Below are 17,587 nucleotides of genomic sequence, written 5' to 3' on the forward strand. Positions count from 1 at the left end.
TCTGCACCAAGTGGTCAGTAAAGACTGTCACCTACTGTATTCCTCATCATGCACATTCATACGACCATCTTTGAAAGCTCTCACTCATTGCCATACCACCCCATCACTCATAAGTGTCAAGAATTGTGGTTTATGCAATTGTTACAAAATGTTTAAACTATTGAAAGTTATGCTTAGGCAGCTGATTTATGTAAATATTGTATTCAAAGCTGGTTGTATGATACAAAAATGCCTTAATATTGGTGGGAATTATGTGGAAAAGTAGATTAAAATACAGGTTTTCATGTAAAAAAAATGCTAGGAAAAGTCTTCTTGCTTTATTTTTATTTCAAACTTGTACTTACTTAAAAAAAACATACCTTGTATTACTAGATCAGCCTTTAGTTTGACTATAAGTTATGAGGTCAATGTGATGTGTACAAGTTGACCATTCTGAAGTTCTTCACGTCTGTGTATTGTGATCACATGTACTGGACTACTGAAATTACTGCCAAGCTCATTTTGTGTTGTGGCTCTTGTTTGTAATACACAAGAGTAGAAGGAAAAATTACTATTATTTTTTGCAGGTTGGTCATCTGCTGAAATTTGGCAACAGCACTAGGATGTTTATTCTTCAGGGACCAGATACGGATCAAGAGCAAGAATCAGAGTTAACTGTGACGGAACTGCGAGAAAAGCGGAGAATGGAACAGGAGGAACGAGACAAAGAGGAATATATGCGTGAAATGGAGGAGAAAAAACGCAAGGAACGTGAGGAAGAAGAAGGCATTGACTGGGGCATGGGTGAGTTTGGATTATTCTTCTCTGAAGGATGTTATAACTTTTTCATGTCATCTTTTCAGCTTCCAATTATGAAACTGTAGTATCACTTATCAGTTCATATTTCTCTTCTGTCATATCAGCAGTAGGTAATGCTCCCTGCATTTGTAATGTCCTTTAAGCTGCACAGACTCTCTGACTGGTGGTGGTAATGTTAAGAATAGAGAAGTAGAACCATCAGTGGTTGCTGGAGTCAGGTGTATAGATCGGGGACTCTTAAAACAATGCCAGTCTGTGCCACCATTCGTCGGACTGTCAGATGTGGGCATGTTCCGGCAACCACTGCAAGGCACATTCATCCTGGCGTTTGAGGGTGATGGTACACCAATATGATTTAAAACCATATGTCCCTCCCCCTGTGTGGTGCTTTAAGTTGTGAAAATTCAGGCACATGTTCTCCTGGTGCAATTCCACCACTACATGTTGAGATTGCAGATGTCTGCTGCATCCGAATGTTCCATGTTCCCCTCCTCCCACCTGTGTCAGTTGTAGACAACGCCACTCCTGCTGCTCTCCAGGCTGCATGGCACACCAAAAGGAGAGGAAAATTATGGATTACAAGGCTAAGTCAATTATTATCTGCAATTTTGTTATATTTTTGTTTATTTTGTTACTACTGTCGTTTTACATTGATGATGGATGCTTATATCTTTGCAATTTTCAAGCTGCTAGGTTAGTTTCATTATCACTGCTGTGCTGTTAATCATGGCTGCTCTGCTGTCTATTTGCACCAAAGAAGGGCAACGTCAGAAGGCGTATCGTTGAAGACTTTCGGTGCAGTACGGGAACAGTGTTTTGCCACAACGGAGTGTCTACGAATGGATTGAAAAATTCCGAAACGGTCGCACAAGTGCTGCGCACGATGAAGGAGCCAGATGACTGTTTACTGCCACAAATGAAGAAACCATTGAGCGTTTGCGTGAAATGATTCTCTTAGACAGGCGATTAACTATTGACGAAGTGGCATATTGTCTCCAAATTAGTCGCTGTTCTGCCTACGAAATCATCCACAACAGACTTGGATTTCATAAAGATTGTTCAAGATGGGTTCCAAAACAACTCACACAGTTGCATAAACAAACACGCTTGGACACCTGCAAACAACATTTGGATCACTATGGTACCAAAGGGAACAACTTCTTAGACAGGGTCATTACTGGTGACAGGACATGGATCCATCATTACGAGCCAGAGAGTAAACGGCAGAGTATGGAATGGAAACATCCAAATTCACCGTGCCAGAAAAAGTTCGAGACCCAGCCGCTCACACGAAAACTGATGCTTACTGTTTTTTTGGGACACACAAGGTCCAGCACTGCAACATTATTGGGAAAGGGACACCACAATAAACAGTGTACATTACAGTTGCTTAATGCCAGGCTACAGCCTGCAATTTGAAGTAAATGCCGAGAATTGCTGTCGAAAGGTGTGTTGTTGCAGGACAGTGCCCGTCCGCATACTGCTGCCGACACTGGTGAAACGCTCCAGAAACTCAAATTTGAAGCATTGGATCATCCTCCATATAGTCCCGATCTTGCCCCTTCTTACCATCACTTGTTTGATCCACTCAAACAGGCATTAAGGGGCTGTCGATTTGCCTCGGATGAAGCAGTGAAAGATGTGGTGCATTCCTGGCTCGCACCTCAACCGAGAACCTTCTTTTAGGAGGGCATCAGGAAGCTCGTACAACGATGGACCAAGTGAATTGAAACACAAGGACACTATGTTGAAAAATGATGTTTCGTGTGATTACAATAAAATTTTATAACTACTTTTCAGATAATAATTGACTTACTGTCTTACAAGACCCTGGACAGCTGACCTACTGAGAGGTTAAATTGAAATATGAAAGGTTGAACCACATTTGATTGCTATCATTTTACGCTGCCACTATGATGACATCACCTCCATTGGTATGCTCCTCATATAAGCCTGCCCCAGTGGGGATGTCAATCCGCCCCCCTCTGCCAGCCAGAGAAGCAACAGCCTCCTCCGGCTCCTCTCAAAAGGATTGTGGTCCCTTGGGACTCTACCTTCCACGGTCTCTCCTTGTGGTCAAGTAGACACCAGCCAGTGGTCGAAGGAGCCACTAGCTGCTGGTCAAAGGGCTTCATGGTCCTCCTCTCTCCCTGAAGCTACTTCAGAGAAGCCCTCCCAGCAAGTCCTTAAAGAGCGATGAGAGTGCAAACAGACGAAGAAGTCTGTTAAGGAATGGGAGACTCTGGTGGCCCCCACACCACCACTCCATAACAGTTCCACGTCTGAGGACAAGGTGAAGATTCTAGCATCTTCCAATGACCTAGATCTCGCTGACACCTCAGATTCAATGGTACTGGACACCAGCACTCAACCGATGGCAGCAGGTGACTCCCTTCCTTGGTCTCTTCATGCCTTCCCAGATGGTGGAGAGTGTAATCCTCCAGTGGAATTGTGACAATTTTTTCTCCCACCTGACTAAGTTACAGCAACTGTTAAGCATTATACCTGCTTTTCGTGTTGCCCTTCAGGAAACCTGGTTTTCTGCAATGCAGACCTGATGCTTCCTGGCTATCAGGTTTCTAAAAAAATCATAATGACTGTAACAGAATATCAGGTGGAGTCTGTTTTTTATGTCTTTTCCCGTGTATGTAGCCAACGTGTGCCCTTTCAAACATCTTTAAAAGTTGTGGCTGTCAGGGTGAGGACAACACAAGACATTACCACCTGCAACATCTACCTTCCTCCAGATGGTGAAGTGCCGCACCATGTATTGGCTGCACTTATTTCCCAATTCCCCTCACCTTTTCTACTTCTGCGTGATTTTAGCACTCATAACCCTTTTTGGGGTGGAACCAAGCTTACTGGCCATGGTAAAGATGCCAAAAATGTACTAACTCAGCTCGACCTCTGCCTCCTAAATACAGGTGCCCCACTCATTTCAGTGTGGCACATACTTGGCCATTGATCTCTCGGTTTGCAGTCCTGTCCTTATACCATCTATCCACTGAAGAGCTCACAACAATTTGAATGGTAGTGACCACTTTCTGCTCTTCCTGTCCCTCCCCCAGCATAACTCATCTGGACGCTTGCCCAGATGGGCTCTTACCAAAGCTGACTGAGACTCTTTGACCTCCACTATAACCGTTGAATGGAAACATCGATGAGGTGGTTCAGACCATTACTGCCACAGCTGAATAGGCAATATCCTGTTCCTCAGGTTCCTTGTGGCGGAAGATATTGCCTTGTTGGTCACTGGAAGTCACTGTGGCTATTAGAGACCGCAGGCGGGCCCATCCCATGTCATTGTGTCACTCATTTCATTGCCTTCAAATGGCTCCTTACCCAGGTCCGTCAGCTTATGAAACGATGGAAGTAGGAGTGTTGGGAATGATATGTCTGCATCATTGGAACACGAACCCCTCCTTCCCAGGTATGGACCAAGCTCAGATGCCTTTACGGATATCAGACCCCCGCACATATACCTCTAATTTCCACAAATGGAGCTGTATATACTGATTCAGACATAATCACAGAGCATCGTGCTGAGCATTATGCTTGCACCTCTGCATCTGAGAATTACTGCCCCATCTTTCATCTCTTACAACAGCAAGTGGAATGACAACACTTATCTTTTGCTTCACGCCACCCTGAGCCGTTTAATGCTCCATTCAGTGAGTGGGGATTTCTCAGCACCCTTGCTGATTGTCCTGATCACTGCATCCAGACCCCTTCCATCACCAAATGAGTAAACATCTGTCAGCGGATTTGCAGTGCCATCTCCTTGCCATTTTCAACCGCTTCTGGAGTGACGGAGAATTCCCGTCACATTGGCAAGAAAGTATCATTTCAAAACAAAAGTGTATCATAACTGTATCACTATCGATTCCACTGATGATGCCTTAAAGTTAATAATGGCAAAACGTGTCTGGCAAAATAAAGTACAGTGCAGGACAGAAGGCGTTTCTATTTTCTAAACAAATATTTATGTGCTTGCTGCGGAGGATAGCTACATAAAGAAATTCAGTGTCTGAGTAAACTTCTGTTTTCCTAGCCTCTCATGGGACTTCAGTGGAACCTACAAAATTCACCTGTATGCGCTACTGGTGGCTTTTCTAGCCTTTGAGTAGTACTAATACTGAACCCAATAATGAGACATGAATTTAGTCATAAACAAACATTAACAAAAGTCATCCTGGAATATGCTAACAGAACACACATTAGTATCCAAAATTTGCTTATAATTGAAGGAAGAGTCACAAGAAGTTATGATGGCAGAATAGCTGACTTGTATAACCGAAGATGTATCAATGTTTTAATTGTAATAGTGGTAAAAATATTAAGTATTTAACGTCAAAACAACCTTAAAGTGCTAGGTATGAGGAGTGTGAGCAGTTTGAATTTCTGGAGAAAAATATTCATTTGCATGAGCAAATATAGATACTGCAGGTTTGGACACAAGTAAACTGAAAGTAATTTGAAAAGGTCCTCTCAGCCTCCAAGCTATCATAGATTTCTAACTATGCTATCAATCAGCCTGTCATCACAACCAAGATTTCACGTTCACATTCGTTGACTTCGCTGTCTCACAATCAAATGTCTCCTTCCATTCTAACCTAGACTTGAGGACATATTATAGATCAGTCTTGCAGAACAACCTTGGTTTATTGTCCACATTCTTTGGCTTTTTCACCTCACACCCAAACTGTCAGTTTCCAACATGGCCTACAGTACCCAGCTTAGAAGAAAGTCTGTGAGGGGGAGTCTGGCAGTGGGGACGCAGTCCTTCCCCTCGCTCCCTTCTGCCCCGCAGCTGCCTACTGTCAGTGGTATTGGCCATCTGAAAAAATTGCTCTACCGGTAGAATTCATTCATTAACAGTATTTTTTGAACTAACCTGCTCTAGATTACATCACAACCTACACCCACATTCCTGCTGAATAGATTCTGCTCAGCTGTGGACAGTAGAGCTCAGGTGCTTGCTATGGATCAGTCTGTCACCATAACTTAGCTCCTGCCTTTGAGACGAAATTGTGAGTTGCAAAACAGATAGTGCAGAACAGCTGTTTATACCAATAAAAGAAATGGCTGAATGTGGCAGAAGTATATTTGTATTTCAGACTGAATCGTTAATAATATTTTAGCATACTGGGCACAGGTGTGTCACTACCATTGGCTGCTTTCCACTCGACTTGGAGACACGTTGCCGGCATCTTCTCTATACAGAAAACCGAGCACATTGCGTGGACAGCCCTTTGTCAAGATTAATCGCCAAACCGTTAACGTGTTTCAGTTGCCCTGGATTTGGACAAACCACACTGACTTGTAAGAGCCACGAAGACTGTCGGATTTGTGGCAAAACAGTTAATTAACAAAAAGAGAAAAAAAATAAAAATGAAGTCTTTGTTACACAGGAAATATGAGTACCTCCACACAACATTCTGACGAAGAATATAGTTGACAGTTGAGATACAGCTGCGGAGAGCTTCTGGCTGTAGAAGCAAGTAGTGCTACTAAGTTGTTATTTTATACGGTAAATGACTGTGTTTCGTGTACAATTGTGAATAATCGCTAAAGTTGGAATTGTGGGTGGAAAATAGTGCTTTGAATATCCATGGTTAACTTGTGGAAGTGTGGAATATTACCCTAGTATGAAGACTTGAGTTCCACTTGAGAATTTATTTTTGTGGCAGAATGATGATAAGGGAATTCATTTTCAGTGATTAGTTGGTCAAAAAATGTTTTGTGTTGAAATCGAAGAGACTAACAATATATTAGTTCCAGAATGAGATTTTCACTCTGCAGCGGAGTGTGCGCTGATATGAAACTTCCTGGCAGATTAAAACTGTGTGCCCGACCGAGACTCGAACTCGGGACCTTTGCCTTTCGCGGGCAAGTGCTCTACCAACTGAGCTACCGAAGCACGACTCACGCCCGGTACTCACAGCTTTACTTCTGCCAGTACCTCGTCTCCTACCTTCCAAACTTTACAGAAGCTCTCCTGCGAACCTTGCAGAACTAGCACTCCTGAAAGAAAGGATATTGCGGAGACATGGCTTAGCCACAGCCTGGGGGATGTTTCCAGAATGAGATTTTCACTCTGCAGCGGAGTGTGCGCTGATATGAAACTTCCTGGCAGATTAAAACTGTGTGCCCGACCGAGACTCGAACTCGGGACCTTTGCCTTTCGCGGGCAAGTGCTCTACCAACTGAGCTACCGAAGCACGACTCACGCCCGTTACTCACAGCTTTACTTCTGCCAGTACCTCGTCTCCTACCTTCCAAACTTTACAGAAGCTCTCCTGCGAACCTTGCAGAACTAGCACTCCTGAAAGAAAGGATATTGCGGAGACATGGCTTAGCCACAGCCTGGGGGATGTTTCCAGAATGAGATTTTCACTCTGCAGCGGAGTGTGCGCTGATATGAAACTTCCTGGCAGATTAAAACTGTGTGCCCGACCGAGACTCGAACTCGGGACCTTTGCCTTTCGCGGGCAAGTGCTCTACCAACTGAGCTACCGAAGCACGACTCACGCCCGGTACTCACAGCTTTACTTCTGCCAGTACCTCGTCTCCTACCTTCCAAACTTTACAGAAGCTCTCCTGCGAACCTTGCAGAACTAGCACTCCTGAAAGAAAGGATATTGCGGAGACATGGCTTAGCCACAGCCTGGGGGATGTTTCCAGAATGAGATTTTCACTCTGCAGCGGAGTGTGCGCTGATATGAAACTTCCTGGCAGATTAAAACTGTGTGCCCGACCGAGACTCGAACTCGGGACCTTTGCCTTTCGCGGGCAAGTGCTCTACCAACTGAGCTACCGAAGCACGACTCACGCCCGGTACTCACAGCTTTACTTCTGCCAGTACCTCGTCTCCTACCTTCCAAACTTTACAGAAGCTCTCCTGCGAACCTTGCAGAACTAGCACTCCTGAAAGAAAGGATATTGCGGAGACATGGCTTAGCCACAGCCTGGGGGATGTTTCCAGAATGAGATTTTCACTCTGCAGCGGAGTGTGCGCTGATATGAAACTTCCTGGCAGATTAAAACTGTGTGCCCGACCGAGACTCGAACTCGGGACCTTTGCCTTTCGCGGGCAAGTGCTCTACCAACTGAGCTACCGAAGCACGACTCACGCCCGGTACTCACAGCTTTACTTCTGCCAGTACCTCGTCTCCTACCTTCCAAACTTTACAGAAGCTCTCCTGCGAACCTTGCAGAACTAGCACTCCTGAAAGAAAGGATATTGCGGAGACATGGCTTAGCCACAGCCTGGGGGATGTTTCCAGAATGAGATTTTCACTCTGCAGCGGAGTGTGCGCTGATATGAAACTTCCTGGCAGATTAAAACTGTGTGCCCGACCGAGACTCGAACTCGGGACCTTTGCCTTTCGCGGGCAAGTGCTCTACCAACTGAGCTACCGAAGCACGACTCACGCCCGGTACTCACAGCTTTACTTCTGCCAGTACCTCGTCTCCTACCTTCCAAACTTTACAGAAGCTCTCCTGCGAACCTTGCAGAACTAGCACTCCTGAAAGAAAGGATATTGCGGAGACATGGCTTAGCCTCAGCCTGGGGGATGTTTCCAGAATGAGATTTTCACTCTGCAGCGGAGTGTGCGCTGATATGAAACTTCCTGGCAGATTAAAACTGTGTGCCCGACCGAGACTCGAACTCGGGACCTTTGCCTTTCGCGGGCAAGTGCTCTACCAACTGAGCTACCGAAGCACGACTCACGCCCGGTACTCACAGCTTTACTTCTGCCAGTACCTCGTCTCCTACCTTCCAAACTTTACAGAAGCTCTCCTGCGAACCTTGCAGAACTAGCACTCCTGAAAGAAAGGATATTGCGGAGACGTGGCTTAGCCACAGCCTGGGGGATGTTTCCAGAATGAGATTTTCACTCTGCAGCGGAGTGTGCGCTGATATGAAACTTCCTGGCAGATTAAAACTGTGTGCCCGACCGAGACTCGAACTCGGGACCTTTGCCTTTCGCGGGCAAGTGCTCTACCAACTGAGCTACCGAAGCACGACTCACGCCCGGTACTCACAGCTTTACTTCTGCCAGTACCTCGTCTCCTACCTTCCAAACTTTACAGAAGCTCTCCTGCGAACCTTGCAGAACTAGCACTCCTGAAAGAAAGGATATTGCGGAGACATGGCTTAGCCACAGCCTGGGGGATGTTTCCAGAATGAGATTTTCACTCTGCAGCGGAGTGTGCGCTGATATGAAACTTCCTGGCAGATTAAAACTGTGTGCCTGACCGAGACTCGAACTCGGGACCTTTGCCTTTCGCGGGCAAGTGCTCTACCAACTGAGCTACCGAAGCACGACTCACGCCCGGTACTCACAGCTTTACTTCTGCCAGTACCTCGTCTCCTACCTTCCAAACTTTACAGAAGCTCTCCTGCGAACCTTGCAGAACTAGCACTCCTGAAAGAAAGGATATTGCGGAGACATGGCTTAGCCACAGCCTGGGGGATGTTTCCAGAATGAGATTTTCACTCTGCAGCGGAGTGTGCGCTGATATGAAACTTCCTGGCAGATTAAAACTGTGTGCCCGACCGAGACTCGAACTCGGGACCTTTGCCTTTCGCGGGCAAGTGCTCTACCAACTGAGCTACCGAAGCACGACTCACGCCCGGTACTCACAGCTTTACTTCTGCCAGTACCTCGTCTCCTACCTTCCAAACTTTACAGAAGCTCTCCTGCGAACCTTGCAGAACTAGCACTCCTGAAAGAAAGGATATTGCGGAGACATGGCTTAGCCACAGCCTGGGGGATGTTTCCAGAATGAGATTTTCACTCTGCAGCGGAGTGTGCGCTGATATGAAACTTCCTGGCAGATTAAAACTGTGTGCCCGACCGAGACTCGAACTCGGGACCTTTGCCTTTCGCGGGCAAGTGCTCTACCAACTGAGCTACCGAAGCACGACTCACGCCCGGTACTCACAGCTTTACTTCTGCCAGTACCTCGTCTCCTACCTTCCAAACTTTACAGAAGCTCTCCTGCGAACCTTGCAGAACTAGCACTCCTGAAAGAAAGGATATTGCGGAGACATGGCTTAGCCACAGCCTGGGGGATGTTTCCAGAATGAGATTTTCACTCTGCAGCGGAGTGTGCGCTGATATGAAACTTCCTGGCAGATTAAAACTGTGTGCCCGACCGAGACTCGAACTTGGGACCTTTGCCTTTCGCGGGCAAGTGCTCTACCAACTGAGCTACCGAAGCACGACTCACGCCCGGTACTCACAGCTTTACTTCTGCCAGTACCTCGTCTCCTACCTTCCAAACTTTACAGAAGCTCTCCTGCAAACCTTGCAGAACTAGCACTCCTGAAAGAAAGGATATTGCGGAGACATGGCTTAGCCACAGCCTGGGGGATGTTTCCAGAATGAGATTTTCACTCTGCAGCGGAGTGTGCGCTGATATGAAACTTCCTGGCAGGTAGGAGACGAGGTACTGGCAGAAGTAAAGCTGTGAGTACCGGGCGTGAGTCGTGCTTCGGTAGCTCAGTTGGTAGAGCACTTGCCTGCGAAAGGCAAAGGTCCCGAGTTCGAGTCTCGGTCGGGCACACAGTTTTAATCTGCCAGGAAGTTTAATATATTAGTTGTAGCTGACGAACCCGAAATTGCCTCACTACCGCTAAATGTCCATCTCCTCCTCCCCTCTCTCCCTCCCTCCCTACTTATTGTATTCATCTCTTGGTCTCCCTCCACAGTTTGGTGATCTCTTGACGTCCCAGCGTGTGTCCTTTCAACTGATTGCTTCTTTTAGTCAAGTTATGCCACACATTTCTTTACTCTCCAATTTTGTTCAGCATGTCCTCATTAGTTATGTGATCCACCCAACAAACCTTCAGCATTCTTTTATAGCATGACATTTCAAAGCCTCTATTCTCTTCTTGTCTAAACTGTTTATTGCCCATGTTACCCATCCATACTCAGCTACAGTACAGATTAATGTGTTCAGATGAGACTTCCTCTTTAGAAACGCTTTTCTTGCCATTGCTAGTCTACATTTTACATTGTCTCTATTTACCCAAATAGCAAAAATCTACTACTTTAAATGTCTCGTTTTATAATCTAATTCCCTCAGCATCACCTGATTTAATTCGACTACATTCCATTACTAATGTCTTGCTTCTGTTGATATTCATCTTACACCCTTCTTGCAAGACACTTTCCATTCTGTTCAACTGTTCTTTCAAGTCCTTTGCTGTCTCCAACGGAATTACAGTGTCATCGGCAGCCTCATAGTTTTTATTTTTTCTCTCTGAACATGAATTCGTACTCCAAATTTTTCTTTGGTTTCCTTTACTGCATGCTCAGTGTGTAGATTGAATAACGTCAGGGATAGGCTACAACCTTGCCTCACGCCTTTCTCAACCCTAGTTTCCCTTTCCTGCCCCTCTACTCTTATGACTGTCTTATCTGAGTTTTGTACAAGTCGTAAGTAGCCTGTTGCTCCCTGCATTTTACTCCTGCTACATGAACCATGGACCTTGCCGTTGGTGGGGAGGCTTGCGTGCCTCAACGATACAGATAGCCGTACCGTAGGTGCAACCGCAACGGAGGGGAATCTGTTGAGAAGCCAGAGAAATGTATGGTTCCTGAAGAGGGGCAGCAGCCTTTTCAGTAGTTGCAGGGGCAACAGTCTGGATGATTGACTGATCTGGTGTTGTAACACTAACCAAAACGGCCTTGCTGTGCTGGTACTGCGAATGGCTGAAAGCAAGGGGAAACTACAGCCATAATTTTTCCCGAGGGCATGCAGCTTTACTGTATGAGAGCTGCATCAAACCAGTCTCAGGACTGAAGACCACAACAACAACAACAACAACAACAACCACCTTCAAAATTTCAAAAAGAGTATTCCAGTCAACACTGTCAAAAGCTTTCACTAAGTACCATACCTTTCATGCTAAAATATATGTTTGCCTCTTCTGAACCTATCTTCTTAGATAAGTCTTAGGGTCAGTATTGCCTCGTGTGTTTCTACATTTCTCCAAAATTGAAACTAATCTTCCCTTCTTCTACCAGTCCTTTCATTCTTCTGTAAAGAATTTGTGTTGTTGTTTTGCAACCATGACTTTTTAAAGTGATAGTTTGGTGTTGTCATGGGTGGCCTCCAAAGGCTATCAGTAGTTCTGATGGAATGTCGTCTACTTCTGGGGCCTTGATTCGACTTAGGTCTTTCAGTGCTCTGTCAAATTCTTCTAACAGTACCATACCTCTCATCTCATCTTCATCTACGTCCTTTTCCATTTCTCTAATGTTGCCTTCAACCTCATCTCCTTTGTATAGAATCTCTATATTCTCCTTCTGCCTTTCAGCTTCCTCTTGTTGGTTAGGACTGGTTTTGCATGTAACATCTTGATATTCATACACCCGCTTGTCTTTTATTCAAAGACCTCTTTAACTTTCCTGTAGGCAGTATCTGTCTTTCCCCTGGTGAAATATGCTTCTAAATGCTTATATTTGTTCTCTAGCCATTTCTGCTCATCCTTTAGTGCTTCCTGTCAGACTCATTTTTTAGATGTTTGTATTCACTTTTGTCTGTGTCATTTGCTGAATTTTTACATTTTGTCCTTTCATAAATGATATTCAGTATCTCCTTTGTCATCCAAGTATTTCTACTATTTCTTGTCTTTTTACCTATTTGATCCTCTGCTGCCTTCACCATTTCAACTGTTAAAGTAACTGATTGGTTTTCTATGGTATACCTTTCCTCTGTACAAGTCAGTTGTTGCCTAATGCTCCCTCTGAAACTCTCAACAACCTCTGGTTCTTTCAACATATCCAGATTCCATGTCCTTAATTTCCTACATCTTTCCAATTTCATCATTTGTAATCTACAGTTCGTAGCCAATAAATTGTGATCAGAATCCACATCTGTCCCTTGAAATGTCCTACAATTTAAACTCTGGTTCCTAAATCTCTGTCTAACTATTGTATAATTAATCTGGAAACTTCCAGTCTCTCCAGGTCTCTTCCATGCCTTCTTTCTTCTTAAACCAAATTATGCTCTGTGGAAAATTTTACCAGGCGACTTCCTTTTTCATTCCTTTCCTCCAGTCCATATTCACCTACTATTTTTCCTTCTCTTTCTTTTTCCTACTGCCAAATTCTAGTCCCCTTTCCCCCTTCACAATTAAATTTCCAAATCCCTTAACCATCTGAATAATTTCTTTTATCTTATCATACATTTCTTCAATCTCTTCCTCATCTGCGTATCTGGTTGGCATATACACATATTCTACTGTGGTGGGCATGAGATTAGTGACAGTCTTTGCTAGAATAATGTGTTGACTATGCTGTTCGTAGTAGCTTACCCCCATTCCTATTTTCTTATTCATTATTAAACCTACTAATACTTACCCCTATTTGATTTTGTATTGATAATCCAATATTTTCTGACCAGAAGTCCTGTTCCTCCTGCCATCGAATTTCTCTAATTCCCACTATATCTAACTTCAGGCTATCTATTTGTCTTTTTAAATTTTCTGACCGACTTGCATGGTTAAGTGATCTAATACTCTATGCTCCATACCACAGAAGTTCAGTTTTGTTTCTCCTGATGATGACATCCTCCTGGGTAGTCGCCATCCAGAGATCCAAATGGGAGGGGTATATTACCTGCAGAATATTTTACCCAAGAGGACACCATCATCAGCTGTAGTTTCCCCTAGCTTTGAGCTGTTGGCAGTTCCAGCACAGGAAGGCCATTTTGGTTGATGTTCCAAGGACAGATCAGACAATCATCCAGCCCCTACAACTACTGAAAAGGCTACTGCTCCTCTTCAGGAACTGATACCTTCTTTAAGGATACGAAAGAGGAGGTAACCTTTGGAGCTGGTAAAGGGAGAACACAAAGTTTCTGGTGTGGTAAGTGGCTGAGCACAGTAACTCAACACTTATTGGTTTACTTAGTTTACACAGGCATACACAGGTGTACAGAAACTTCATACTTTTTCCCTTAAAACATTAAAACAATAATCCTTAAAAACATTAATATCATACAAATTTATTAGAATGTAAAATCCTCCAAAAGATTTAAAGAAAGTTACTGAAATTCTACATTGCCCAAAATTTCATTTCCATTCAACATCGGAACCAATAACCTATAAAATAATCACAATAATCAAAGGTATTTAGAATAATCACTGACATTCGAGGTTACCCAAGTTTCCTTTTTCTTTAAACATTAAAACCATTAACCTTAAAAATCTGAAATAATCTAAGGTATTGTTTCTAAATGAAATAAGCTTAAGTTCAGAAACGTTAGTGCATCGTAACTGGCTGTAGGGATACTGACTTGTTAGTGATTTGATGTCAGTTCAACCAATCCAGTTGTGAGGAAACCAATGTTACGGTAGTTATAGAAGAATCAATAACAAAACTTAATTACAATTCACTGAAGGATAACATGTGCTGATGCGGCTGCACACAAATTAACCTTTCCTCCGTACCAGATACATCAATACGCGGCTCACTGTACTACAGTCCCAGGCTGAGGACAAACTCTGTAAACAACAAATTATCACTACCAGTCTTAACCAATTTTATGTTCTCCCTGCCTCTTGAACATGAGGCAATTTGGAACAATACAGTTATACCTTGACAGGATTGACTGACAGCTTTGTAATCGTAGAAATTAACTAACTCCCTTACATGGAGCTTTTGGTCGGTGGAACTGGAGAACATTTATCCACAATCACGAAATTTCCGTGCATCTGACATCACTTCTATAGGACGTCATGCACAAAGTTCAACATGATTTACACACCCCAGAAACCCAATTAGCCACACATACGTGGAAATTTGCAGAAGACTGCCAGGGCACAATTTCGTGACACTACAGTCAATGATAATCCCAACTTGCTCTTTGGGGCAACATCCAATGTGATTTGTCCCAGATGAAAAATGCTCCCAAGGCTTGCTAACGAAAAACGGTTCAGTTTTCAGAATGAACCTGCACAGACAGACGAATTACTGTTCCAGTCGAGGTGAACAACCCAGTTCAAATTCCAAACCGATGCTGACGGTAGGAGTGCGAGGCTCTAATTCTGAAGCGATACACTCCCTGCCATCTGCCGACCAAACAGCCACCTCAGGACCGGTGACCCATCACTCAGACACGTCCTGCACTGCCGTCCGCAACTAGCAACCGCCTGGCTCTCACTACACGACTAACTCTGCCCTCTGTTGTCCAGTCCACCATCACCATAGGCTCGCCCGGAATGCGCGTAAGACTGCTATCCCTGCCTGGCATCTCTGACCGCAAAACAATTTTTCTTTGTGTAAAGGCGTCCTGGTGCCAGAATGTATTCGTCCCAGAAGTATGAACCAAAAATCGTACGACTGTATCAGAAACCACATGTTTATCTGGCCTCCATTGTGGTTGCACCTATGTTATGGCTATTTGTATCATTGGGGCATCCAAGACATTGCACCAATGGTAAGGTCCTCGGTTCACGAGGACCGCGGCTTTGGTGACAGTATTTTGCATAGTTTTAATGTGCAAATGGGTAGCCTTACTGTTGTGACTCGCCGATCTTTCAAACCGAATCAGTCCTATTGCGCTTGGGCTGCTGAACTTTACGACCTCAGTAGAAAGTGTCAATTTGTTACTTAAGTTCAAAAAGAATCCTACACCGACTCCATGGTACGGGATGCTATTATCCGATCGGCGCCCGACAAAGAAGTTAGGCAACGTGCCCTTCAGTTGGCAAATCCATCTCTAGATCAAGTCCTATCCATCGCTCAGTCTTTTGAGATTTCTCATGCTGCTGGAGCGCAAATAGAGGCATGGGGCAACGTCGGGGAAATGTAACCTCTGTGCGATGTTGACGAAGCGTGTGGCGTGTCCCCACCGGCCGCCGTGGCCACCGTACGCTCCCGAGCGCAGCCTCGGACTAACCGTAAACAAACCTCTAAGAAACTGCAGCAAAGCCCACGGCAACTTCCTTCATGTCCGTGGTGTTCTACGAAACATTCATGAGAAGATTGTCCTCAACATTGTCACAAATGCAAAAAACAGGGTAATGTGTCATCCGTTTGCAAATCCGACCGCATACATGATGTTCATGAACATGACGCTGATTCTGATTCTGTGTTGTCTGTCAGTTGTACTTCTTCCCTTTCAGGGAAGTTATTCCTCATTGTCCAAATACTTGGTCGAGATGTTCACATGCAGGTGGATACTGGTTCTGCTGCCACTATCATCAATTCTCAGACGTATCTTCAGTTGGGTTCTCCAGTCGTGTTACCTGTCACTAGGCAATTACGGACTTACAATAAACAGAAGATTTCTCTCTTGGGACAATTTGATGCTGAGGTATCTTACAAATCTGTCGTTCGCACTGTTCCCATATTTCTGGTCGACCATAGTAACACGGAGAATCTTTTTGGTTTTGATGCCTTTCGCATTTTTGGGTTCTCCATAGATGACTTCGTCAATATCGTCTCTGATGCTATTCCTTATGCTCAATTGGATTCCTTGTTGACGAAATTTTTGTCCCTTTTTTTCTCCTGGGTTAGGCCGTGCAAACGACTTTGAAGCTCATATCACGCTCAAACCCACTGCTCGGCCTTAGTTTTTTCGGGCTCTGCCCATTACTGTGGCCCTTCATGATCAGGTCATACGGGAGCTGGATTGTCTCACTGCTTCAGGGGTCTTGCTTCCTGTCACTTCCAGTGAGTGGGCCTCTCCTGTCGTTGTCGTTGTTAAGCCAAATGGTGATATTCGTCTCTGTGTCGATTTCAAAGCCACTGTAAATGCTCAATGCCTTATCGGCTCTTACCCTATGCCTCGACCTGAAGAACTGTTCACTAAACTTGCTGGAGGCCATTATTTTTCTAAACTTGACCTGTCAGAAGCTTATCATCAACTTCTTCTCGACGCTGCTTCCCGGCAATTTCTGGTCCTTTTAATACACCTTTCGGACTCTATCAATACCAACGATTGCCATTCGGGGTTGCCAGCGCCCCTGCTCTCTTTCAGCGATTCTTGGAACAATTATTGCTCACTGTCCTTGGGTGTATAAATTACCAGGACGACATTGTTGTCACTGACTCCACCACTGACGAACATCTTCAAAATCTTTTTCATGTCTTACAGACTGCCGGTCTTAAGTGTAATCTTCAGAAATCAAAATTTTTTCAGGCATCTATCACGTACTTGGGGTTTCAACTCTCTCTCGGGATGGTATTCATCCGCTTCAGCAAACTGTTGCTGCGATCGATGCCCTTCCTCGCCCTACATCTGTTAAGGAATTGCAGGCCTTCTTGGGGAAAATAGCATACTATCACAAGTTTTTACCGTCTGCTGCTTCAGTGGCTCAGCTGTTGCATCGCCTGTTGCATAAAAATGTGCCTTTTCACTGGTCCGCGTCATGCGATGCGGCTTTCCAGAAATCGAAGACTATGCTGAAACAGGCCCCGTGCCTGGTTACTTATCAACCTGGCCAACATCTTGTTCTTGCCATGGACGCCTCTCAATACGGGGTCAGTGCAGTCCTTGCGCACCGTTTTTCTGACGGTTCCGAACAACCCATTGCTTGTTGTTGTTGTTGTTGTGGTCTTCAGTCTTGAGACTGGTTTGATGCAGCTCTCCATGCTACTCTATCCTGTGCAAGCCTCTTCATCTCCCAGTACCTACTGCAACCTACATCCTTCTGAATCTGCTTAGTGTATTCATCTCTTGGCCTCCCTCTATGATTTTTACCCTCCACGCTGCCCTCCAATACTAAATTGGTGATCCCTTGATGCCTCAGAATATGCCCACC

General features: G+C 44.7%; 1 protein-coding gene across 2 annotated transcripts in view; it reads left to right on the plus strand.

Annotated features, from left to right (window-relative positions):
* Positions 1-17,587, plus strand: part of LOC124800608 (kanadaptin) — a 267,444-nt gene that overhangs the window by 38,687 nt on the left and 211,170 nt on the right. For both annotated transcript variants that reach the window (XM_047263008.1, XM_047263009.1), the window contains exon 2: positions 567-783. In XM_047263008.1, the coding sequence (XP_047118964.1) occupies positions 567-783 (217 nt within the window). The remainder of the gene's footprint in view (positions 1-566; positions 784-17,587) is intronic.

This window comes from Schistocerca piceifrons, chromosome 1 (genome assembly GCF_021461385.2).
Source record: "Schistocerca piceifrons isolate TAMUIC-IGC-003096 chromosome 1, iqSchPice1.1, whole genome shotgun sequence".
In the NCBI taxonomy this organism is placed as follows: Eukaryota; Metazoa; Arthropoda; class Insecta; order Orthoptera; family Acrididae; genus Schistocerca; species Schistocerca piceifrons.